Below are 25,825 nucleotides of genomic sequence, written 5' to 3'. Positions count from 1 at the left end.
AAGAAACTAAACTGCAAGTATTGAGAAAATTGGGCAGACAAGATGGGCCAAATGGCTCTTATCTGCCTTCGCATTCTATGTTTCTATGAATGTACGTAGTTTAGATTCTTGTTTTAGTTTAACGTGGGACATTGTCACGTAGTCTGACTCCTGACAGTCTGCCGTGGATATTTGTCTATGTATGCATTTGTTTCAAAGATATTTCTGTACAATTTCAGGTTACCTGGTTGTAAACACAATTATGGTTGTTGCTTGCTAACAATTTATCATCCACTTTTTTTTTTCCTTCTTCATTAAAAGCCCTTTTACTGCTTAATAAACACTTATATGTCTGAACACATAATTCACACTTCCACATTAGCAAATATTACTTGCATTCATAGCTGGAAGTCACAGACTGGCTATGCAAGACAGCCAACACAAAACAAAGCAATGGCATAAATAAGAATGAAACTCTGTATTAGCAATTCTAATTCGTGTAGGCAGGGAGGAAGGTGTGTCTGGATCTCCGGTTTTCAGCATATAGTGGTTATGGTCCCTTTAAGGACACAGGAAGTCAGCCTAAGGATTGTAGGTGGGGTAAATGGAAGAATAGTGGGTATGCAGAAGCATTCAGTAACGATATAGAATGGTGTTAGGAAAACATCGCTGCATTCAGCGTATAGTGGATTATGATACCATCTCTGTCACGTGCCTCTTCCTAGAGGAAGATGGTGAATTGTGACAGCAACCCACACCACTTTCTCTCTATTTATATTACAAAAAATGCTGTTTTTATTATTCAACAGCCTCTTTCTGCTTTAATGTAATATTCAAGGGCTGTCAATATGAGCGAAGCGCATTGCGTAGTCCGTGGTATTTAAGGGGTGATCGAGATTATCAAAGACACTGTTAGTCTTCGGGGAGGGAATAGTTCTGGGTGAAATATCCCTGAGGCGCGAATATAATTAGCATATCCCATCTAAGAACCTATCCTAATTTGCATTAAATAGCACCCCATTGGGAGAGAATCCATTTACGTATGAAAAATGAAAAGTGCATTTTTATTAAAATAAAAAAATTTCTACGCTCGCAACACATGGATAAAACCAGTTTACATTATATGATTGGTAGCAATGGGACAAACAATATAACTCACATACACCATTGGAAGTGCAAGACAGATAAAAAGAAAGAATCGTCCAGACTGGACAATGGGAAAGACTGTATAAATGATACCCCTAAACTAGAACATGGGACAGACCGTATAAATGATACCCCTAAACTAGAACATGGGACAGGCCGTATAAATGATACCCCTAAACTAGAACATGGGACAGACCGTATAAATGATATCCCTAAACTAGAACATGGGACATACCGTATAAATGATACCCCTAAACTAGAACATGGGACAGACCGTATAAATGCTAACCCTAAACTAGAACATGGGACAGACTGTATAAATGATACCCCTAAACTAGAACATGGGACAGATCGTACAAATGATACCCCTAAACTAGAACATGGGACAGATCGGACAAATGATACCCCTAAACTAGAACATGGGACAGACCGTATAAATAATACCCCTAGACTAGAACATGGGACATACCGTATAAATGATAGCCCTAAACTAGAACATGGGACAGACCGTATAAATGCCATCCCTAAACTAGAACATGGGACAGACCGTATAAATGCCATCCCTAAACTAGAACATGGGACAGACTGTATAAATGATACCCCTAAACTAGAACATGGGACAGATCGTACAAATGATACCCCTAAACTAGAACATGGGACAGACCGTATAAATGATACCCCTAAACTAGAACATGGGACAGATCGGACAAATGATACCCCTAAACTAGAACATGGGACAGACCGTATAAATGATACCCCTAAACTAGAACATGGGACAGACCGTATAAATGATACCCCTAAACTAGAACATGGGACAGACCGTATAAATGCCATCCCTAAACTAGAACATGGGACAGATCGTACAAATGATACCCCAAAACTAGAACATGGGACAGACTGTATAAATGATACCCCTAAACTAGAACATGGGACAGATCGGACAAATGATACCCCTAAACTAGAACATGGGACAGACTGTATAAATGATACCCCTAAACTAGAACATGGGACAGACTGTATAAATGATACCCCTAAACTAGAACATGGGACAGATCGGACAAATGATACCCCTAAACTAGAACATGGGACAGACCGTATAAATGATACCCCTAAACTAGAACATGGGACAGACCGTATAAATGCCATCCCTAAACTAGAACATGGGACAGATCGTACAAATAATACCCCAAAACTAGAACATGGGACAGACTGTATAAATGATACCCCTAAACTAGAACATGGGACAGATCGGACAAATGATACCCCTAAACTAGAACATGGGACAGACTGTATAAATGATACCCCTAAACTAGAACATGGGACAGACTGTATAAATGATACCCCTAAACTAGAACATGGGACAGATCGGACAAATGATACCCCTAAACTAGAACATGGGACAGACTGTATAAATGATACCCCTAAACTAGAACATGGGACAGATCGGACAAATGATACCCCTAAACTAGAACATGGGACAGACTGTATAAATGATACCCCTAAACTAGAACATGGGACAGGCCGTATAAATGATACCCCTAAACTAGAACATGGGACAGATCGGACAAATGATAACCCTAAACTAGAACATGGGACAGACTGTATAAATGATACCCCTAAACTAGAACATGGGACAGGCCGTATAAATGATACCCCTAAACTAGAACATGGGACAGACCGTATAAATGCTACCCCTAAACTAGAACATGGGACAGACCGTATAAATGCTACCCCTAAACTAGAACATGGGACAGACCGTATAAATGCTACCCCTAAACTAGAACATGGGACAGGCCGTATAAATGATACCCCTAAACTAGAACATGGGACAGACTGTATAAATGATACCCCTAAACTAGAACATGGGACAGGCCATAGACAAAAATGTTGACAGGTTCACAGAAAGGACATTAAAACAGCTCCCATGACTCCAGATCACAGGAATAACTATACAAAAACAGCACCCCACAAACAGCATCACATCATCACCTTCTTGATGTTTTAAATATTTTCTAATTTACCAAAAATAAAACACAACACAGGAGGCATACAGCATCACTACATTACGTTCTGCCATTAAGAGGAATAGTAAAGGTCATCTTATAGTGGCTGACACAGAAGTTACCAGACAATTTTTGAGTATCTGATGAATAAATTCATAACAAATATTCAAACATGGATTACTTGTTTTAATGCTCTATGTTTCTCCAGGTAATAGTGGGCCATCTCACTTTAGACAATGTTGATTCTCCTGGATTGTGTAAGGTGCCACAGCAGGGCTAGATAAGATACTTTTGTACAGTTACTAGATATGATTGGATTCTTATAACAATCCACTGTGCACTACAGGACATTTAAATAAAAGAATACAAAGACACCAGAAGCGTCATACACCAGCCCTCCAGCAATAGCTAGCTGAGGATGTTTCGAGTTGAACCAACAACCACTGGAGGGCCATAATGCTCAGATAAAAGTTGACAGCAAGCTCAGGATTCCATGCAGTGACTGGCGGCAGCAAGCTCTCACCTTGGGGCGGCGGGTAGTAATCTGCAAGCGGTTCAGAGGCAGTCACAGGCAGAGAGACACACACAGGAGTAGCATCGGAAGAAGGCAGAGGAAGAGAAGACAGCAGGACAGTTAGTACACATGAAATCCTGCCCGATACAGCAAGCAGTAAAGTAAGCAGGACAGAGGTCACACTCCATCTAACATAAAGGACGCCGCAGGAAACCCTCACACCAAGTGGTCGCTCATGAGATTCATGCTGGGCCCTGTTTAACTCATTAAGTACTAGATGAAGAGGTAACCTGGCAGCATGAAATATCAGACAAAGATATTGAACTAGGCCAATATATCTCATGTGTTATGTTCCAGAGCTCCTTTGTGTTGTCAGTGGTTTAAATTAAAAAGGGAAGTTGCCGGGAATTATGTCATCACCATGTCTATAGAAGGATACATGGGGAGAATTAAGCTCATGGCCAAACTAATCAAGTGATAGCAGGCTAAGTATGATGGGAGTTACAGCCTAAAACAAGTTTATGGTAATTGCTGTCAGACTTTGGGGAGTGTTAGTGTGAATTAATCAATGCATGCAGAGTTTTTGTGCCAGGCTCGTGAAAGGCCCTTGAGAGGTTTTTTTGTTGTGAATACAATGTCCAAGCAGTAGGAGCTGGGCACGGTACAGGCTGACCTTGCACATTCCACCTATCTGGAAAAATATTGGGCTGGCATGCTAAGTAGGGTTTGGACACAAAGAGCCTATTGAGCAGCCCAGGAGACCAGGCTAATCCCGGCAGGGGAAAAAAATCCCTTTAAATTGAACAGTGCTAAAGAAAAGCAAGGCCAGAAACCATAGCAAATGCTTAGCCCAGATTTAGCTAGAGCTGCTCCCAGGGGCTAGCAGGTTTAAAGATTGTTTACTGCCATCCACAAAATAAATGGAGCAGTGCTATTTAAACTACGTCTATCCTTCAAATGCAGATGAATTAGACAACTGGCTTTGTATTAAGGAAAGATATAATTTACAGAAAAAGCATGAAATGGCTTTAGTTTTTGATTTCACTATTCTGTTAAAACTTGGTCAGGTAGCCAAATTCATTCGAGATCACAGGCTACCGCACAGCCTTAGAACTACTATTTCCACCAATCACAGAGTATCAGCACTGACCTGGCAGAGGTCAATAATCAGTATCCACAGGAGTACCTATGAACCTTAGCCTGGCTGTGAGTGCCAGGGGATACCTCTCTTAGGATGAACCCCCAGCATGTGACTCCCCTTTAATCATATCTTCAACATTCAAAAACTCTGCAATGGGGGATGAATCTAATGTTAAGCAGCCATGGCTCCTAGCTTTCTGAGCTAAGGTAACGATTTTCTACTCACCACTATAGAGACTATTTCCTTGATCCTAAAATAGCCTGTCTGGTTCCAAACAGTCTCCTACCACAGACCATTTAGAAATCAATATTTGAAAGCAATGCAGGTTGTACAGGAATTAACAAGGCCTCCTGGGTCATTGGACATTTTACAGAAATTAGGAACCAAGAAAGTGTAATGCAACATGCCATCTTAGGGCTCTAGTCTTTAAGGGGACCTGTAACTGCTGCCCCTGGGCATTTACTATGTTGAACAAAAGCATAGGCACAAATACATGGAATGAAAACTGCAGCCATATTCCACTTGGCCTATTCTGTGCCAGAGTACGAAGCTGTACCAGGATGTACCAAGCAGGACTACAATGGGCTTACTGTGTTGTAGCATGTGGACTATGTGCCGCACAGAAACTTTCTACATTCATTATTAATGAGCTAACCGTATATATGTAGAGACAGTGGGGAGCTGCTGGTTTTAGAAGGATAAGAATTAGAAAAGATATTAAACTGACAAGATTCCACTAATCTAGGATCAAACATTAAATCTCTCATTTGGGCATTCCATAGTCCAGGTAGAGGTGCATTTCATGTTTTTAGCTGTGATTACTGGCATGGCTCATTTAATAGTAAGATAAACAGAAGAAATAAAGGTGTGCAGCATTACATGGCCATTTCAGTCATTTTTTACACCTCTTCAAAAACATTAATGCAAAGGGCTGTGAGAGCCATTTCTGCTCTTAGATTTCATTTGAACATTAAAGTACAGACTGAAGGATGCACAGTATAACATTATATCACCATTTATGTTATGTTTCTGGATATTTGTTAAGCAATACGTGTTTATAATATTGAGGTCCATGGAACATTAACACTATGTTGGAATTTTATGATCAGATTTATTTTAAGCATTTTTTTGAGGTGGGTTATATTTTAGCAGTACTGATAGTAGCAAGAGACAGGGTCCATCCAGTGGAAACACAGACTTGGCCGGACACTTATCAATAAGCTGCTTCCTTCGGACAGGGCCGGCAGTACATACAGGGTCATGGGGTTATATAATTAAGGCCCAAAGTCATTGTCAAATCCAGCCATTAAAATACTTTGCCGGGATAAAAAGCACTGTATCATCCTGCAGTCTGTAGCATCCTGAGGCTACAATCCTCCATGGCCCACATTAATGCTGATAATAGGATTATACTGCAAGTTTCCACCAAGGAATGTGAAGCAGATTTCACACACACACACACACACACACAGTCTGCCATTAACATGTCTGCACAGACCCACTTATTATACGGACATCCTGAGAGCCTAACCTGAATAAAAACACACGGATTGTGCACATATGAAATATGAGGATTTAGTAATTGGAATAAACACGTTAGGACAGCCCTGGACAAGGAAACATACAAGATGTTGTCTAGTGAACCTTTACAATGTCCGGCAGTAAATAAAATGAGCAGTGATAGCAGATGGGGTGAATGGGAGCAGCGGCTTCACACTGACAGACAGAGGGCATGCAACATTGCACCATCACATCACAGTATGCACAGCTACACACACCATGGCAAGAAGCGTAGCAGGGGATGTGAAATAAAGGGGAGTGTGGGCACAGGAGTGGGTACCTTCCGGGTTGTCGGTGCCTGTCTCATTTTCACACAAGGACAAGGTAAGAAAAGGAGCGCAGGAGAGAGAGAGAGAGAGGGTTAAAAGACAAAATCCCAAGACTGCAGCTTGTATGCCCGGCTTCCCAGAATGACTTGCAAATGGCCGCAGTCCATCGGCTTTGGAAACGCAGGCTATGCTTGCCACAGTCTGCCTGTGCGTTGCATGTCCATATCTACGCCAGGATCCTGGAAGATGTAATGACACAGTCCCCCCAATCTGCTCTCTAACCACCGCCCCGTGCACAGATTACATCATCAATCAGTACAAGCCTGCTTCTATCTCCACTCTCCGGCTCCCAGCTCCCCGGCAGACCTTCCACCACTTAATGGCTTGTGTGCTTTTCCTTCAAAGCAAGGGGAGGAGCAGGAGATTACCTAGCAACGAACCCGCCTCAGCCTGAAAGGGACCAGCACCCTTTCAATGCCAGACAGCCCAGGATACATGAGAAGAGCATGAGAGAGATGTACAAAGTAAAACACTATACATTGTAATACACTGTATCACTAACCGTGGTTACATTCTGTAGCTTGTAAAACACTGTATCACTAACCGTGGATGCACTCTGTAGCTTGTAAAACACTGTATCACTAACAGCAGCTGCACCCTATACATTGTAATACACTGTATCACTAACCGTGGCTGCACTCTGTACATTGTAATAAACTGTATCACTAGCCGTGGATGCACTCTGTACCTTATAATACATTGTATCACTAACTGTGGTTACACTCTATACATTGTAATAAACCGTATCACTAACACCGGCTGCACTCTATACATTGTAATACACTGTATCACTAACAGCGGCTGCACTCTATACATTGTAATACACCATGTCACTAATACCGGCTGCACTCTATACATTGTAATACACCATGTCACTAATACCGGCTGCACTCTATACATTGTAATACACTGTATCACTAACACCGGCTGCACTCTATACATTGTAATACACTGTATCACTAACAGCGGCTGCACGCTATACATTGTAATACACCATGTCACTAATACCGGCTGCACTCTATACATTGTAATACACTATATCACTAATACCGGCTGCACTCTATACATTGTAATACACTATATCACTAATACCGGCTGCACTCTATACATTGTAATACACTATATCACTAATACCGTCTGCACTCTATACATTGTAATACACCGTGTCACTATTACCGGCTGCACTCTATACATTGTAATATACTGTATCACTAACAGCGGCTGCACCCTATACATTGTAATACACTGTATCACTAACAGCGACTGCACTCTATACATTGTAATACACCGTATCACTAACCGTGGCTGCACTCTATACATTGTAATACACCGTATCACTAACAGCGGCTGCACTCTATACATTGTAATACACCATGTCACTAATACCGGCTGCACTCTATACATTGTAATACACTGAATAACTAACACCGGCTGCACTCTATACATTGTAATACACTGTGTCACTAATACCGGCTGCACTCTATACATTGTAATACACCATGTCACTAATACCGGCTGCACTCTATACATTGTAATACACCATGTCACTAATACCGGCTGCACTCTATACATTGTAATACACTGTATCACTAACACCGGCTGCACTCTATACATTGTAATACACTGTATCACTAACACCGGCTGCACTCTATACATTGTAATACACTGAATAACTAACACCGGCTGCACTCTATACATTGTAATACACTATCACTAACACCGGCTGCACTCTATACATTGTAATACACTGTATCACTAATACCGGCTGCACTCTGTACATTGTAATACACTGTATCACTAATACCGCCTGCACTCTATACATTGTAATACACCATGTCACTAATACCGGCTGCACTCTATACATTGTAATACACTGAATAACTAACACCGGCTGCACTCTATACATTGTAATACACTATCACTAACACCGGCTGCACTCTATACATTGTAATACACTGTATCACTAATACCGGCTGCACTCTGTACATTGTAATACACTATCACTAACACCGGCTGCACTCTACACATTGTAATACACCATGTCACTAATACCGGCTGCACTCTATACATTGTAATACACTGAATAACTAACACCGGCTGCACTCTATACATTGTAATACACCATGTCACTAATACCGGCTGCACTCTATACATTGTAATACACTGAATAACTAACACCGGCTGCACTCTATACATTGTAATACACTATCACTAACACCGGCTGCACTCTATACATTGTAATACACTGTATCACTAATACCGGCTGCACTCTGTACATTGTAATACACTATCACTAACACCGGCTGCACTCTACACATTGTAATACACCATGTCACTAATACCGGCTGCACTCTATACATTGTAATACACTGAATAACTAACACCGGCTGCACTCTATACATTGTAATACACCATGTCACTAATACCGGCTGCACTCTATACATTGTAATACACTGAATAACTAACACCGGCTGCACTCTATACATTGTAATACACCATGTCACTAATACCAGCTGCACTCTGTACATTGTAATACACTGTATCACTAATACCGCCTGCACTCTATACATTGTAATACACTATCACTAACACCGGCTGCACTCTACACATTGTAATACACTATCACTAACACCGGCTGCACTCTATACATTGTAATACACCATGTCACTAATACCGTCTGCACTCTATACATTGTAATACACTATATCACTAATACCGGCTGCACTCTATACATTGTAATACACTATATCACTAATACCGGCTGCACTCTATACATTGTAATACACTATATCACTAATACCGTCTGCACTCTATACATTGTAATACACCGTGTCACTATTACCGGCTGCACTCTATACATTGTAATATACTGTATCACTAACACCGGCTGCACCCTATACATTGTAATACACTGTATCACTAACAGCGGCTGCACTCTATACATTGTAATACACCGTATCACTAACCGTGGCTGCACTCTATACATTGTAATACACCGTATCACTAACAGCGGCTGCACTCTATACATTGTAATACACCATGTCACTAATACCGGCTGCACTCTATACATTGTAATACACTGAATAACTAACACCGGCTGCACTCTATACATTGTAATACACTGTCACTAATACCGGCTGCACTCTGTAAATTGTAATACACTATATCACCAATACCAGCTGCACTCTATACATTGTAATACACCGTGTCACTAACACCGGCTGCACTCTATACATTGTAATACACTATATCACTAATACCGGCTGCACTCTATACATTGTAATACACCGTATCACCAACAGCGGCTGCACTCTATACATTGTAATACACCGTATCACTAACAGCGGCTGCACTCTATACATTGTAATACACTATATCACTAACACCGGCTGCACTCTATACATTGTAATACACTGTATCACTAACACCGGCTGCACTCTATACATTGTAATACACCATGTCACTAATACCGGCTGCACTCTATACATTGTAATACACTGAATAACTAACACCGGCTGCACTCTATACATTGTAATACACTGTGTCACTAATACCGGCTGCACTCTGTACATTGTAATACACTATATCACCAATACCGGCTGCACTCTATACATTGTAATACACCGTGTCACTAACACCGGCTGCACTCTATACATTGTAATACACTGTATCACTAACACCGGCTGCACTCTACACATTGTAATACACTATCACTAACACCGGCTGCACTCTATACATTGTAATACACTGAATAACTAACACCGGCTGCACTCTATACATTGTAATACACTGTATCACTAATACCGGCTGCACTCTATACATTGTAATACACTGTATCACTAACACCGCCTGCACTCTATACATTGTAATACACTGAATAACTAACACCGGCTGCACTCTATACATTGTAATACACTATCACTAACACCGGCTGCACTCTACACATTGTAATACACCATGTCACTAATACCGGCTGCACTCTATACATTGTAATACACTGAATAACTAACACCGGCTGCACTCTAGACATTGTAATACACCATGTCACTAATACCGGCTGCACTCTATACATTGTAATACACTGAATAACTAACACCGGCTGCACTCTATACATTGTAATACACTATCACTAACACCGGCTGCACTCTATACATTGTAATACACTGTATCACTAATACCGGCTGCACTCTGTACATTGTAATACACTATCACTAACACCGGCTGCACTCTACACATTGTAATACACTATCACTAACACCGGCTGCACTCTATACGTTGTAATACACTATATCACTAATACCAGCTTAATGAAGCAGTGCTGGTGTATAGATCATGCCCCTGCAGTCTCACTGCAATTTAGGAGTTAAATTACTTTTGTTTCTGTATATGCAGCACAAGCCACACCTCCCCTGGCTGTGATGGACACAGCCTGCAAGAAACCAAAATGGTTTCATTTTCAATCCCATGTTACTTATTTTAAATGTTTTTATCGTCTGCTCTGTAAATTGAAGTTTTGTTACATACAGGAGACCCCTGAAGGGACTAGCAAACTATTAACAGAGCAGGAGATAATAAATGCTAAATTAAATAGAGTTTGCAATGCAGGAAGTGTAAACATTAGATCTCTCTTTACAGGAAGGCAGAGCAAGTCACATGCAGGGAGGTGTTACTAGGGGTGCATAAACAACGTTATCTAACACCTAAATGGCAGAGAATTGAGCCGTAAGACTGAAGGGGCATAAACCAAAACAGCATTATTAACAAAGTTTTTTTTTATTACGATAGTGAAATTTTAATAAATAGTTCTTAAATGTTCTAAAGGTGTTGGCATTTATCTACCTAAATGCTGCCATTTTTACTGAAATATTCAGGTTTGGCAATTAAATGTAGAGTGGCAGACAAGGGAAGTGGCACAGACTAACAACACTTATGGTGGATGATTGATAAATCCATTGTGTCGTCATACATTCAAAAGCATAGACTGGGTGCAAAAGCAACAAAATAAAACAAATTAAATGTAATCGGTTTATTAAACAGATTTAATAAATTGTGCCATAACAAAAAAAAAAAAAAGGCTACAATACATAAATGGGGTTTCATTCCATGCATTGACACCCTCTCATTTATTTTATTTTTTTATCTTTTTTTCACAATTTACAATTGGCCGATAAATGTTTTCATTTTCAACAACACAGTAAAATTAAAACAAACTATATATAAACAAAAAAAACATCAATAATGTATACTTTGATATGAAAAAGAAAAGCATCCGAAATAACAGCTTATGTAATTAATTTCATCAATGCCAAAAGTTCTTTATTTTTCACCTCCTAATTAATTACCTTGATTACCTATTTCCAGTTATCTCCACTAGACACCCTCTCATTTATGAAAATCACAAAAACATAAACATCCCCTTCTAAATGTTAGTAAAACAATGACATCATCACTACAAGAGTGAAACTCATCCCCTCCATCAGCAAAATAGACACCATGCTTCCCCCATTAGCTAAACTAACGCGTCCTATGGAGGTTCCTTTTGTACCCTATATCAAACACCCACTAAGTCTCTACCTTGATCAGTAGCGCACAGTGTTACTAAGAGATATGCAGCTGTAGCTTTAAATCCGTGTCTTCTCCCTGCCACGGTGTTGCAGGGTTAAATTACTGCCATGCAGGCTGGGAATTAGCCCTGGAGACAAGGGGCAGATGGCTGCGTGTTGGTCCCTGCAGATCAGACGCAGCTAACATGACACAAACATAAGCACGGCCAGAAACGAGCATCATGAACAGAGAGCTGGGTTACAGATCAGCCCCTCCGACAGGTACTACTTTTATTACAAATCTTTCACTTCTAACAAGGCTGGGATAGCAGAATGGGAGTTGTATTTAGGAATGTTCCATGTGAAAATCACCCTGTTCTAGAAAAACTGAAAGTAAAATAATCAGCAGCTGAAATGTCTGTATGCAGCACCTCCACCTTTAGCTCTAATGGCTATGAATGCTTATTGTTAGAAATAGCAATTTAAATCCGTTAAATGAACTGCTCTACCCCCTACGACTCCTATTTTTATATCCGGCAAGTCATGCGGATTGTAACAACCTTTAACATTATGGGGAGAAGATTAATGCAAAAAAAAAAAACCAAAAAACCTTGCAAATGTTAGCCGATCGTTAGATCACTTTAATATAATAATTATTAGTAATAGTATTATTTACTAACAGAGCACCAAAACATTTCCCAAACTGGAAATTATAGGAAACTGTCTGACATTTTAGGCAAAAATAGTTTCAATGAAAAGTTCTCCTGCTCTGTGATTTTAACCCAGAATTTAGCAATGGATGTCAGCTCCCAGTTTGGTGAATAGTCCTGGCACAGGATTTAGTAAGAAAGCTAAGCCAGCCATTCAGAGTAGATTCGTAGAGTCCTGCTTGCAGGTTTAGAATGTAACAGTGTGCACAAAAACTCCATCTGTGAGCACAGTCACTGGAACTCTATAGAGCCCATGCAGATATCATTCAGGCCATATATATGGAATAAAATAGAGATATTCATAATCAGGCATTTACTAGATTGCTATTTACCAACACTGAAAGCAGCTTATTAGCCGGACTGGAAAGGCAGCATTAGCTCATTTGTAAACTCGCCTCAAAGTCTTCACTCCTGCTGCCCCTTCGCATTGCCCATGAACTTATATTAGAAACCATTAACTGTTTATTAATGGTTTAACCCCAAAAGGTAAAGCGGTGCCCAAGACCACCTCGTCTTGTGTCACTCTACCCTAACAATAACCAGCGGTTATGTGATCATTCTACGGTTGTAGAAAAGCGTGACGTACAAGCTCAATCCATTTTCATAGTAGAGAGCAGGTAGAAGGATTGATGCCTTATCGTCCACTTTTCTTTATTTATTGCATTATACACCAAGGACATCACTGTCCAGACAGCAAAAGTACCAATCTCTTAGGAACATAAATGAAGGGGTTACTCCAGCCACCATAACCACTTCTGCTTTAAGAAGTGGTCATGGTGGAAGGAGTCTAAGTACAGTGTTTCAGCTTTAAACGCTGCATATCCAGAGATATTTGCAGTTGTGTGTCAGGGACTAGTTGCACCCGCGGCACACATGACTGTTCCCGGGTTGACTAATGTCAATTCTGTGCAAAATGTACGTCTCTCATTAGCGCACTGACGACTGAATCCCTCTCCTGCTTCCCCATAGCCTCTGGTTTTTGTTTTTATTTTGCATATATTCCTTCCCCTTACTGGCTCAGAGCACACACATGCACTCTGAGCCTGTTAAACGGTCCAATCAAATGCTTGGACGATGGCTGCTGTGATGTCAGACAGGGAGTGAAGCGCAGCACCAGGACTTTTACCCAGCGCTGGATTCAGCCAAGTTATAGCTTCCTTTTTTTAAAAACTTATTTTAGAGTTTATGGGGTAGGGGACCAATAGGGCATTAGGACTTAAATAAATGAAATAATAGAGGCAAAAAAGTTTGGAGCAATCCTATTATTACAAAGAGTACATCCAAAATGCTCCACAAATTCTATGTATTTTAATTGATTTTGAGATTTGTAAGCTCATTTGCCCAGAATCCTCACCATTTTCCTGTAGCACTTTGTAAATATCTCATTTATTGTAAAATTTCCCCCCTTTATAACATTGTAAGTTGCTGCAGAATACGTTGGCGCTATATAACTGCCAAGAATAATGTTAATAATTTGAATAAACAGGTGTGTAGTATAAATTGGCTGGGAATGGTCAGATCTGTCCATAGAAAGAGGAGAACAGATAATGCACAGCTAATCATTGCCTGAAAATCCTCCAGCTGGCAGATGGTAACACGATGCTTTAAAGGTCAATGCGCCTTATTGTGGCCATCTGCCACCAGGATAACAGCAAGACTAACACGGGGTGTCATAATCCACGTCTAACGCACACAGCATGGGATTCATCAGGGACCAGCAGCAAAGGACTTGGACTGATAAGACCCGATAAGAGAATAAAAAGACTGAGAATCCATATTTACATAGCTGAAAAGAGACATGTGTCCATCAAGTTCAGTCTTAGATTTTGGAAGGCCTGGCAGGGAGGCACCAAGAGAATAACAGGACGGGGACAGGACAAAGACAACTAGACTCAGAAATAGGACCAGTCATGGGGAGACAGATTAGGACACTCAATAGACACAAAACAGTCAGTGATGATGTGGAATGAGGCACATGTGGAGGGAAATGGGGAATTGAAACACGTAGAGGGGCTGGGGGTAAGGAATTGAGACGCGTGGAGGGGCTGGGGGTAAGGATTTGAGACGCGTGGAGGGGCTGGGGGTAAGGATTTGAGACGCGTGGAGGGGCTGGGGGTAAGGATTTGAGACGCGTGGAGGGGCTGGGGGTAAGGATTTGAGACGCGTGGAGGGGCTGGGGGTAAGGATTTGAGACGCGTGGAGGGGCTGGGGGTAAGGATTTGAGACGCGTGGAGGGGCTGGGGGTAAGGATTTGAGACGCGTGGAGGGGCTGGGGGTAAGGATTTGAGACGCGTGGAGGGGCTGGGGGTAAGGATTTGAGACGCGTGGAGGGGCTGGGGGTAAGGATTTGAGACGCGTGGAGGGGCTGGGGGTAAGGATTTGAGACGCGTGGAGGGGCTGGGGTAAGGATTTGAAACGCGTGGAGGGGCTGGGGGTAAGGATTTGAGACGCGTGGAGGGGCTGGGGGTAAGGATTTGAGACGCGTGGAGGGGCTGGGGGTAAGGATTTGAGACGCGTGGAGGGGCTGGGGGTAAGGATTTGAGACGCGTGGAGGGGCTGGGGGTAAGGATTTGAGACGCGTGGAGGGGCTGGGGGTAAGGATTTGAGACGCGTGGAGGGGCTGGGGGTAAGGATTTGAGACGCGTGGAGGGGCTGGGGGTAAGGATTTGAGACGCGTGGAGGGGCTGGGGGTAAGGATTTGAGACGCGTGGAGGGGCTGGGGGTAAGGATTTGAGACGCGTGGAGGGGCTGGGGGTAAGGATTTGAGACGCGTGGAGGGGCTGGGGGTAAGGATTTGAGACGCGTGGAGGGGCCGTGGGGGGAATGAGACGCGTGGAGGGGCCGGGGGGGAATGAGACACGTGGAGGGGCCGTGGGGGGAATGAGACGCGTGGAGGGGCCGTGGGGGGAATGAGACGCGTGGAGGGGCCGTGGGGGGAATGAGACGCGTGGAGGGGCCGTGGGGGGAATGAGACGCGTGGAGGGGCCGTGGGGGGAATGAGACACGTGGAGGGGCCGTGGGGGGAATGAGACACGTGGAGGGGCCGTGGGGGGAATGAGACACGTGGAGGGGCCGTGGGGGGAATGAGACACGTGGAGGGGCCGTGGGGGGAATGAGACACGTGGAGGGGCCGTGGGGGGAATGAGACACGTGGAGGGGCCGTGGGGGGAATGAGACACGTGGAGGGGCCGTGGGGGGAATGAGACACGTGGAGGGGCCGTGGGGGGAATGAGACACGTGGAGGGGCCGTGGGGGGAATGAGACACGTGGAGGGGCCGTGGGGGGAATGAGACACGTGGAGGGGCCGTGGGGGGAATGAGACACGTGGAGGGGCCGTGGGGGGAATGAGACACGTGGAGGGGCCGTGGGGGGAATGAGACACGTGGAGGGGCCGTGGGGGGAATGAGACACGTGGAGGGGCCGTGGGGGGAATGAGACACGTGGAGGGGCCGTGGGGGGAATGAGACACGTGGAGGGGCCGTGGGGGGAATGAGACACGTGGAGGGGCCGTGGGGGGAATGAGACACGTGGAGGGGCCGTGGGGGAATGAGACACGTGGAGGGGCCGTGGGGGGAATGAGACACGTGGAGGGGCCGTGGGGGGAATGAGACACGTGGAGGGGCCGTGGGGGGAATGAGACACGTGGAGGGGCCGTGGGGGAATGAGACACGTGGAGGGGCCGTGGGGGGAATGAGACACGTGGAGGGGCCGTGGGGGGAATGAGACACGTGGAGGGGCCGTGGGGGGAATGAGACACGTGGAGGGGCCGTGGGGGGAATGAGACACGTGGAGGGGCCGTGGGGGGAATGAGACACGTGGAGGGGCCGTGGGGGGAATGAGACACGTGGAGGGGCCGTGGGGGGAATGAGACACGTGGAGGGGCCGTGGGGGGAATGAGACACGTGGAGGGGCCGTGGGGGGAATGAGACACGTGGAGGGGCCGTGGGGGGAATGAGACACGTGGAGGGGCCGTGGGGGGAATGAGACACGTGGAGGGGCCGTGGGGGGAATGAGACACGTGGAGGGGCCGTGGGGGGAATGAGACACGTGGAGGGGCCGTGGGGGGAATGAGACACGTGGAGGGGCCGTGGGGGGAATGAGACACGTGGAGGGGCCGTGGGGGGAATGAGACACGTGGAGGGGCCGTGGGGGGAATGAGACACGTGGAGGGGCCGTGGGGGGAATGAGACACGTGGAGGGGCCGTGGGGGGAATGAGACACGTGGAGGGGCCGTGGGGGGAATGAGACACGTGGAGGGGCCGTGGGGGGAATGAGACACGTGGAGGGGCCGTGGGGGGAATGAGACACGTGGAGGGGCCGTGGGGGGAATGAGACACGTGGAGGGGCCGTGGGGGGGAATGAGACACGTGGAGGGGCCGTGGGGGGGAATGAGACACGTGGAGGGGCCGTGGGGGGGAATGAGACACGTGGAGGGGCCGTGGGGGGGAATGAGACACGTGGAGGGGCCGTGGGGGGGAATGAGACACGTGGGGGGAATGAGACACGTGGGGGGAATGAGACACGTGGAGGGGCTGGAGGGGAATGAGATACGTGGAGGGGCTGGGAGAGGAAATGAGAAACGAGGAGGGGGTGTGGGGAGGAGATCCATGAGGGAGATGAGATACGACAGAGGGGCTGAGGGAGACAGAGGCAATCTGCTGGGGGGAAGAGATACACAAATAAGGCTGTGGAGAAAAAAAAAGAAAAACACAGAGAGGTGGGGAGGCAGTGGGGGCAAAGAACCATAGAGGAGTTGGGGAAGGGGCAAAAGAGACAGACAGGGCTGTGGGGGGGGGGGGGGAGACATCTAGAGAGGCTTGGAGACAGCGAGCCAGAGGGGCAAGGGGTTAAAGACACACAGAAAGATTGGGAAAGATAGAAAGACACACAGAGGTGATGAGAAGGGAAAAAGTAGGGGACAAGAAAGACAAAAGGGATAAGAAATTCTACAGGGTGGATTAAGGAAAACACGGGAGAAGATGCATGTGTGTGGGGACTGGTGGGGGTGGTAATATTTATTGTTGCCTGTGTAGCAAAAATCCTTGCACCGGCCCTGACTGTAACCACAAATGCAAACATATATTAAAGCATGAATACAAGACAGGTTAATTTGCTATTACACGGTGATAGTTTATTCCCATGAAATAGACCAAAGAAAAGCAGGTTATATTTTGGAGGGAGGGTTATTCCAGTGTGTGCCATAAAGCATTATATGTTGGAAGCCAGCATGTCACAAACATTAAAATCCATTTGCAAAAAGCTACATTTTTCTTCTTGCTTAATTAGGACTGTGCAACAATATAGTGCGTTCTAGGAGAAGGATACGTCCCACAGGAAGAAACATGATCCGCGATGAGTAAGTGTTTGTATTGTTCATTAACTCTTTTGCCACCAGAGTGATTGCCAGTTTCTTGTTCATGTGACATCTTCCACTCACAAAAAGACTAACTTGGTTCTTTACTAAAGTGAGAATTGTTGGGAGTAAATTTCAATTGGATGGTCAAAGTGGCCAAGCTGGAAGTATAGCGGTCTGAGGGAAATTTTGCAGCTCGGTTATTTTGAACTTAAATTTGAAATTCACTATGAATTCCTGACCATTCTCAATAGTGACAGCATAGACCTATGAGAGTCAATACAAGCTGTGTCGGAAACAAGTATCAAACACAGAAATGTATTATTCTATGATTTGTGCAGTAAGTGATAAATCTGTGCATACTTGGTATCTGTAATCAGCACACAGGGCATGTTGACAACAACAGCGACAGCAACCCTCAGGTCCTCCCCCCCAGCATTTCCTATGGGACATCCCTGACTCTCCAGTGAGAGGGAGTGACATCATTGAGGTTGAATCTGGTGCAGGGAGAACTTGGCCTCAGCATGGGATCTCAGGCAACTTTATTAATTTTTCTTTCTTTTCTTGTGTAAAAAAAGAAATTGTGATATTGGTGTTTGACCATAGGTGATAGTACAAAGCACAAAAATTGACTTGCCATTCAGTGTTACGGTCTCTCCATAGCTGTGCTGGGCAAGGTAGCGGACATCAACTGAGAGCTAATGTGGTCGTTCCCTCCAACACATCAAACAGAACAGTTCCAGCTTCTTCAGTAAAATCAATACCATTAAAAGGCAGTAACATATTCAGCTAGGCACCAACACGGAGTATTTTCCATAAAACAGCCACAAATCTGTGGGTTTCATATAAAAGAGCTATACTGTGGATGTTGTGATTGATGTTATTATGTATATTATGAGATTTGGAGTCACCATTTATGGCCGTCCCCATGTCCTCCATATCCACTCATTCCATCTCCCCAGCAGCAGAACGTGAGTCACATATTATAAGGGCTTCACATAAATTCATAGGTATGATTAAACAACCAAGCTAAACATGCTGAGCCAGGAATTACCACAAGGTCAGTTGACCTGAGCAGGTCTAGATTAGATCAATAGCCCTGCGGCCTGCAATTATGCTTAATATATGGCTTATCTATTAAACCACAGAAGAGCACTCATTTCAGTAAAATGTCCATTCCTCCAACACCTCATGCAGGAGGCTACATGAAGCCATATATCCAATCAGCCTGGCTTCATTCCCAAGGGTTCAGTAACCATAGTAAAGAGTAACGTGGTGTTCCAGTTACCTGACGGAAGGTAGTCTACCTTATTGAGAATACTGCTGCTGGCTGGCTCTGGAGGAAACTGCTCTGATACGGATGCATATTAAAGAGCAGCACTCTTAGAACTCTACAAGAGGGACAATCTAAAGCTTCAATAGATATGTCTCCAGCCCAGTATTTTATCATGTCTCTGGCACAGCACAATGGTTCTTTCCTGGCACAATTTTCCCATCCCCTAAGTTATCAACCCTTTCAAACATTAGATAGAAGAGTTAGAAATGCATTGCTGATAAAAGGGTGGCTGGTTTTCTATGAATAAAGGGCAATTGACCTAACAAACAATTAACATTGTGTAAATACTGTGTTTAGTAGATTATATATATATATATATATATATATGGCTTGGCCTGTAATTGTGGGAGGGACTACTATTCCTATTTAAACCCAGTGAGCCCCTGCTAACCTGTCGTCAATGATCTTGGAAGTTCCCCTCCCACCGCACCCTTTACTATTCTCATATCACCTAGGTGGGCCCTCTTTTACAGGTCTAACCTCACGTCAGTTTCAGCACACCTCAACTGACTTTGCGCTTAGTAAATTTTCTTCATATCATACCATACGTTCCTCTAAATGTGCCGTCCACACACACGCATATATATATATATATATATATATATTCATCCCCCCCCCCCCCCTCTCCAACTGGAAATATACAATGTTCAATGTAAAAATCGCAATAAAAATGAATAATGATGAATATTTCCCAGCAAGCTTTGCACACATAACATATATGCCAAACAGCCATAGGTTTCTGACCACCAGATTAGGGATATGCTGTGAGATGTATCAGCCCGGATTAATAACCAATATAGAACACGTCACAACACGTTACAGAAGCAATATTAGGATAATGCATTTCAACACATTGATCTAAGAAGAGTGGATATTGATCTCATTCCTGTCTATTCCCAAATAACATGATCTGAATCAACTATAGACATCTCTTACCAATAGCGGTCACGCTTCCATTTAACATTGCGGGGATCACTGAACACAGAGGCTGACAAACTGGATTATGAAGAGAGGCTTAACATGTGCATTTATTTTATAAAGATATTTTATGATATGTGTAGCACCTTCTTCAGCTAGAAGTCTGATGTGAGCAATCTCACTAGTAACATAAATTGTGGTAACTGGGAGCACCAGACCGTATGCTTTTTTAGCAGACTGCAACTTAGGTAACTAAAAATAAGTTAAAAGTAAATGCAGCTATTCTGCCTGTGTGTTCCAGTGACACTGAGCCCACGGTATACATAATGCTATAGGCTACACTTTTTCGGGCAAAAAAAAAAAAAAAAGAAATACCCCAAAAAGGAGAAATACCCCAAAAAGGATTGATTCTGTCAGTATGTATCATGGAAAGGCAAGAGGGACGGCATGACATATTGCACATATTTTTATGGTTATTAAATGTAATTCGGCCCCCATTTTATTGTTCTACACACCATGGACACTAGATAAATTACATTTCTGCACAACGTACACTCCACCTTAGCGCTGAATTACATGCAATGAGCGGGCGTGCAGAGGTGTAATAGTGGGGGAAAAAGGACATTTGGCATATTGGGAGCAATGGGGATCTCATGCTCATGGTGAGAACATTAGGGGCGCAGCCACACAAGCACTGCAGATATAGAGAAACAGGCTCCACCTTTTTAGGCTTTACTCCACGCTGCATGAACAAAAGGCAAATGTGAGAAAGGTTAGAAGCCAAATGGCTCAGTTAATCAGTGAGAAGGCAAGTTATTTGGAGGAATAAGACATGTTAAACGCACGGTTTGGGGATTAGGAGGACAGATAAACATGAGACTCACAGGACACAGTCACGTAAAAATCTGGGCTGTATCCCAGATCGCGTGGTAACCTGATTTATGAATATGATGTAAAACATTTTACAATGAAACCGTTTAACATTAAGTTCAGGAAAGATAGACTGTAGGATCTGCGTACTGCGATACAGCCAGCATTGGAGTCTTCTCTGACAAATCCTAGCCAGACATACTTCAGACAAAATATAAGTAGGGAGCTCTCTATTAAATGTGTTTCAGACAACGTATGAACTGTACATGTTGCAGGGCTTGTCATCTTTCTCAGCTAGGCATACCTGGGAGTTCCTAACAGTGCCTAACCCAATCAGTTTTAGTCATGTTGCTTTATCCTGCTGTGTATTTCCCATGATCACTAAAGACACCTTTAAACTTAATATTTAAAATGTACATCCATCCTTCCAAATATATGACAAATCATCGTGAGATGATCCACTGAAACCCACTGCATCAATAGTATAAACTATCTAAAGCTACATCAAACCTCACAGAGAACGGACACACTTTCGGAAAGCTGTCTCTTACCGATGTCTTACACTCCCAAATACACAGACACATCTGGGAAATATGCAAAATCCCACACTCCAATCTGTGCCAGAGTCCTTAAATAGTGCAAATGACCATTCAAATTCTATGTATTTATCCAGGACTAATGCAAGGAGAGAACAAACATGAACCAAGACAATGCGCTTTCTACCAGACCAAGTAAATAGAATTATTCAGCAACAGCGTCACATTCATGCGCTTTGCTTGTTAAGATTACAAAGTGGGAGCTCTTTAAATTAATTAACCCGTACAGTATGAAATTCAGCCACTATAAACTATAGCATAGTCTTAACCATTTACAATGTCTCCCTCTAGTGGTACCAATGCACAAAGCAGGTTGCTTAGAAAGGAAACCTGCAAAGGTCATTGTCTGAGTAACAGACCATGTAAAAGTAGCGCTCTAAGTACCATAACCACTAAAAACCCTCTGTAGTGGTTATGGTGCCTGAAGTCTCCTAGTAGGGGGTCAAACATGGAACATTTACCTGGGTGCCATGGGTCATGTACTGACTTATGATACTTTTCAGTCATTCATTTGAGTGTAACACAAAACGAACCTAACTATGGTGGGAATTAGTTATCTCCCCGATGTTTAGGGCATCTTAACACAGGAAGAGATATGAGTGCCTAGGGGGACCAAGGTAAGTGTCAACTAGTTCCCAAACTGTTTGACCCTTTAACAATGGGATAGCACTATGGGACCCCTGGCAGTAAAACCACTGCTGGGGGTTTGAGTGACCCTTTTAATAAAACTGGGTGAGGTATAGATGAGAGCTATAGATGAAAAGCAGATGCATTTAATATTGATCTGTAGTTGGATAGAACAAGATAGACAGCTATATGAATAGGTCTGTGGTAATATTGTAAAATAAAGAACACTTACATATAAACATAAATTAACCTTGATATTTCAGGAAACGTTTCATATCGCTGCTCTGATCAATTTCATAATTTAACTCTTTCACTACAAAAATTATTTAAAACAAAAAAGATAAAAGAATACAGGCTTTTTGTATTCTGGAAAGTAATCTGTAAATCTATTATTCAAGTCTGTACACATAGAAAGCACATTATTTAATGACAACAAAAACAAGAACTCATTTATGGAAATCTGCTAAACTGACAGGGAAAAAAAGCCTCAAATGATGCACAGCATAATAGTGTCAAGAACCAGAGTAAGCTATCAATTGCTAATATCACGTTCTGAAAATGGTGAGAAGCAACATGTATAGAAGCTTTTTATTCCTTATTTATAGATTTAGTAATACACAGAATAATAGGGGCTGGAGGGTTTAAAGTAAACTCGCATATTGTATTCAGAATAATTATATTCATAACCTTTATGGGTTTAATTTTGTAATAAAATAATCACACAACTAAATAATCCTTCCCAGTTTCTAGCTAACCTTATTGAACCATGCGCAGGAACAAGAATGTACATTCACAAACCCACAACATTAGCAAGGGCATCACAAAAATGCACTCCGACGCTTTCACGGTTTCAAATGGAGTAGGATCTTGGCAAATAAGCAGAGCTTCTCATCACAGAACTAAAGATGGCACTTCCCAAAGAGCAAAGCTTAAGCCATTAGGCCAAGAGGTTTACTGAAGAGTTTATAATATACACACACATACGTACACACATACACATACACACACTCCATTACATGCACTCTTCTGTAATAACAAGTGATGACAGTTCTCCTTTAATAAGGGCAACACGTGCTGAGTGAGAGACAGTGACACAATATTAGACTGATAGTGAAGTGCTTACATTGTTCTGCAAAATGAACATTTTGCATAAATTTCATAAATATAAATAAAACCATAAAAAAACATATAAAATAAAGAAAACATGATAGTTCAGATGAAGACAAGTGACCTACAATGTTCTGCAGCAATGACTGTGCGACCATCCACAAATGCCATGACAATATTGCTCAGTTTATTGGTGGATTTTGCAAATCATCTTTGTAACAAGGGACTTTGTAACATTTGTATTACACACTGCACTTAAACACTTCTTCGGCATCACAAAACAAACATTAAAGGAACACTATAGTCACCAAAACATATTCAGCTTAATGAAGCAGTTTTGGTGTTTAGGTCATGCCTCTGACGTCTCAATGCTCAATTCAATGCCACTTAGGAGCCAAATCACTGGTTTCTGTTTATGCAGCCCTAGCCACATCTACCCTGACTGTGACTGACACAGCTACATGAAAAAAACTGGTTTCACTGTCAGTCAGATGTAACTAATGTTAAAGTTAGTATCTCCTGCCGTGTAAAATTAACTTAAATCACATATAGGAGGCTCCTGCAGGGTCTAGTATGCTATTAACGGAGCAGGAGATAAGAACATCGAAATTAAACAGATTTTGCAATAAAGGAAGGAAAAATGTTAGATGACTCTTTACAGGAAGTGTTTATGGAAGGCTGTGCACGTCACATACAGGGAGGTGTGACTAGTGTTGCATAAACAAAGTGATTTAACTTCGAAATGGCAGAGGATTGAGCAGTGAGGCTGCAGGTGCATGATCTATACACTAAAACGGCTTCATTAAGCCAAAGTTGTTTTAGTGACTATAGTGTCCCTTTAATATCAAACAGAAAAACTTTAGATATTAAATTCCAGGATTCTACTTTATTGAAAGGTTGGTAAGTGCCTGCATAGAAATTTAGATAAATCTGAAACATTAACACAAGTATACATCAACAAGATCAGCATTATACTGATAATTACATTGTGGTGTCTACCACATACGTGTGTAGCATAAGTCTCACACACTAGCACGTGACTGGCAAGGTTTCTATACCTGTAGACTCTCCTCAGGAGATAGGTGTCCGTTCAGTGCCTGTTCATTTAAAAGAGAGTCTCTAAAGAGTATTAAGGTTCTCTAGAACAGAACACCACACCTACATACCAAGTTAATGGCTACTGGGACTAATACACCCAGTTTAGTGCATCCAGTCTAGTCATGGTATTAACCAACACACTGCAGAATACTGGGTAATGTCAGGAATTTATAATAAAGTTTCATATTTTAGCATACAATAGTTAAACTGAAAAATTGCTTAATTTGAGATTTTAGTTCAGTCATTTTCTCCTAAAATTTGAAATGAACTCTTTAGTGAACATGTTGAGTAATCCGCAAAGTGAGAGGGCACTTTAAAACGAATACATTTCACATTAAGCGTTATGAAAAAACAATCTTAGAACAGGTGAACACACCTTGTAAATCAAGCTAGCTTGTTCACACTTTGCCCTGCTGTGAAACATTTCCTAAGAGGTGCCAGCATCATTGAGACAGTAACAGAAAGAAAGGCCTGCCACAGGGTAGAAAGGGCACCCACAGTGTTCAGGAGAACGTGGAATGGGGTTTAATAGACCAATTCTATATGAACACAGAAGTAGAAGAAACTGAACAAATTAAGTAAACCTACTGACTCCTTAATTAAAATCCCCTAACACGCACACACATTAACTCACCAGTTTACTGGTTTTGGGCGTCTCGGAGACATCTGCAAAAAGAAATTCAACATTACATTGAAATAACAGACTCTATCCATTAGGGACATAAATAAAAACGGACTATCCAACCAGGGCTATTCTGTAACTGCTCCCCTGCAGCGCTCTGTGTAAGCTTGCACATGCTTTTTTCTAATCGCAACATGTAAATACAAATTACTGATCTGAAAAATTCTCTGTCAGCTATACTGACAACTTTTTTGTATGAATTTTAATTTACTACAATTCAAAGTTTAGTAAATAGCCGTGAGAGTTGGAGTAACAGGGAGAGAGTTTAGAGGGACAGAAGAACTAGGAAGAGGTGAGAAGGAGGCTGATCTGA

The 25,825-nt window shown here is 42.8% G+C and overlaps 1 protein-coding gene across 8 annotated transcripts in view; it reads right to left on the bottom strand.

Annotated features, from left to right (window-relative positions):
- Positions 1-25,825, bottom strand: part of DCTN1 (dynactin subunit 1) — a 120,590-nt gene that overhangs the window by 34,512 nt on the left and 60,253 nt on the right. For 4 of the 8 annotated variants that reach the window (XM_063457532.1, XM_063457533.1, XM_063457536.1 and 1 more), the window contains exons 4-7: positions 25,465-25,496; positions 21,254-21,274; positions 6,624-6,641; positions 3,652-3,672 (exon numbers count right to left, since the gene is read on the bottom strand). In XM_063457532.1, the coding sequence (XP_063313602.1) occupies positions 3,652-3,672; positions 6,624-6,641; positions 21,254-21,274; positions 25,465-25,496 (92 nt within the window). Of the gene's footprint in view, positions 1-3,651; positions 3,673-6,623; positions 7,029-21,253; positions 21,275-25,464; positions 25,497-25,825 lie in introns of those variants that run through there. The other 4 variants (XM_063457538.1, XM_063457539.1, XM_063457535.1 and 1 more) reach the window with 3 other exon arrangements.

This window comes from Pelobates fuscus, chromosome 6 (assembly GCF_036172605.1).
Source record: "Pelobates fuscus isolate aPelFus1 chromosome 6, aPelFus1.pri, whole genome shotgun sequence".
NCBI lineage: Eukaryota > Metazoa > Chordata > Amphibia > Anura > Pelobatidae > Pelobates > Pelobates fuscus.
The sequence above is the reverse complement of the archived record's forward strand: the minus strand, read 5'-3'. Positions and strand labels throughout refer to the sequence as shown.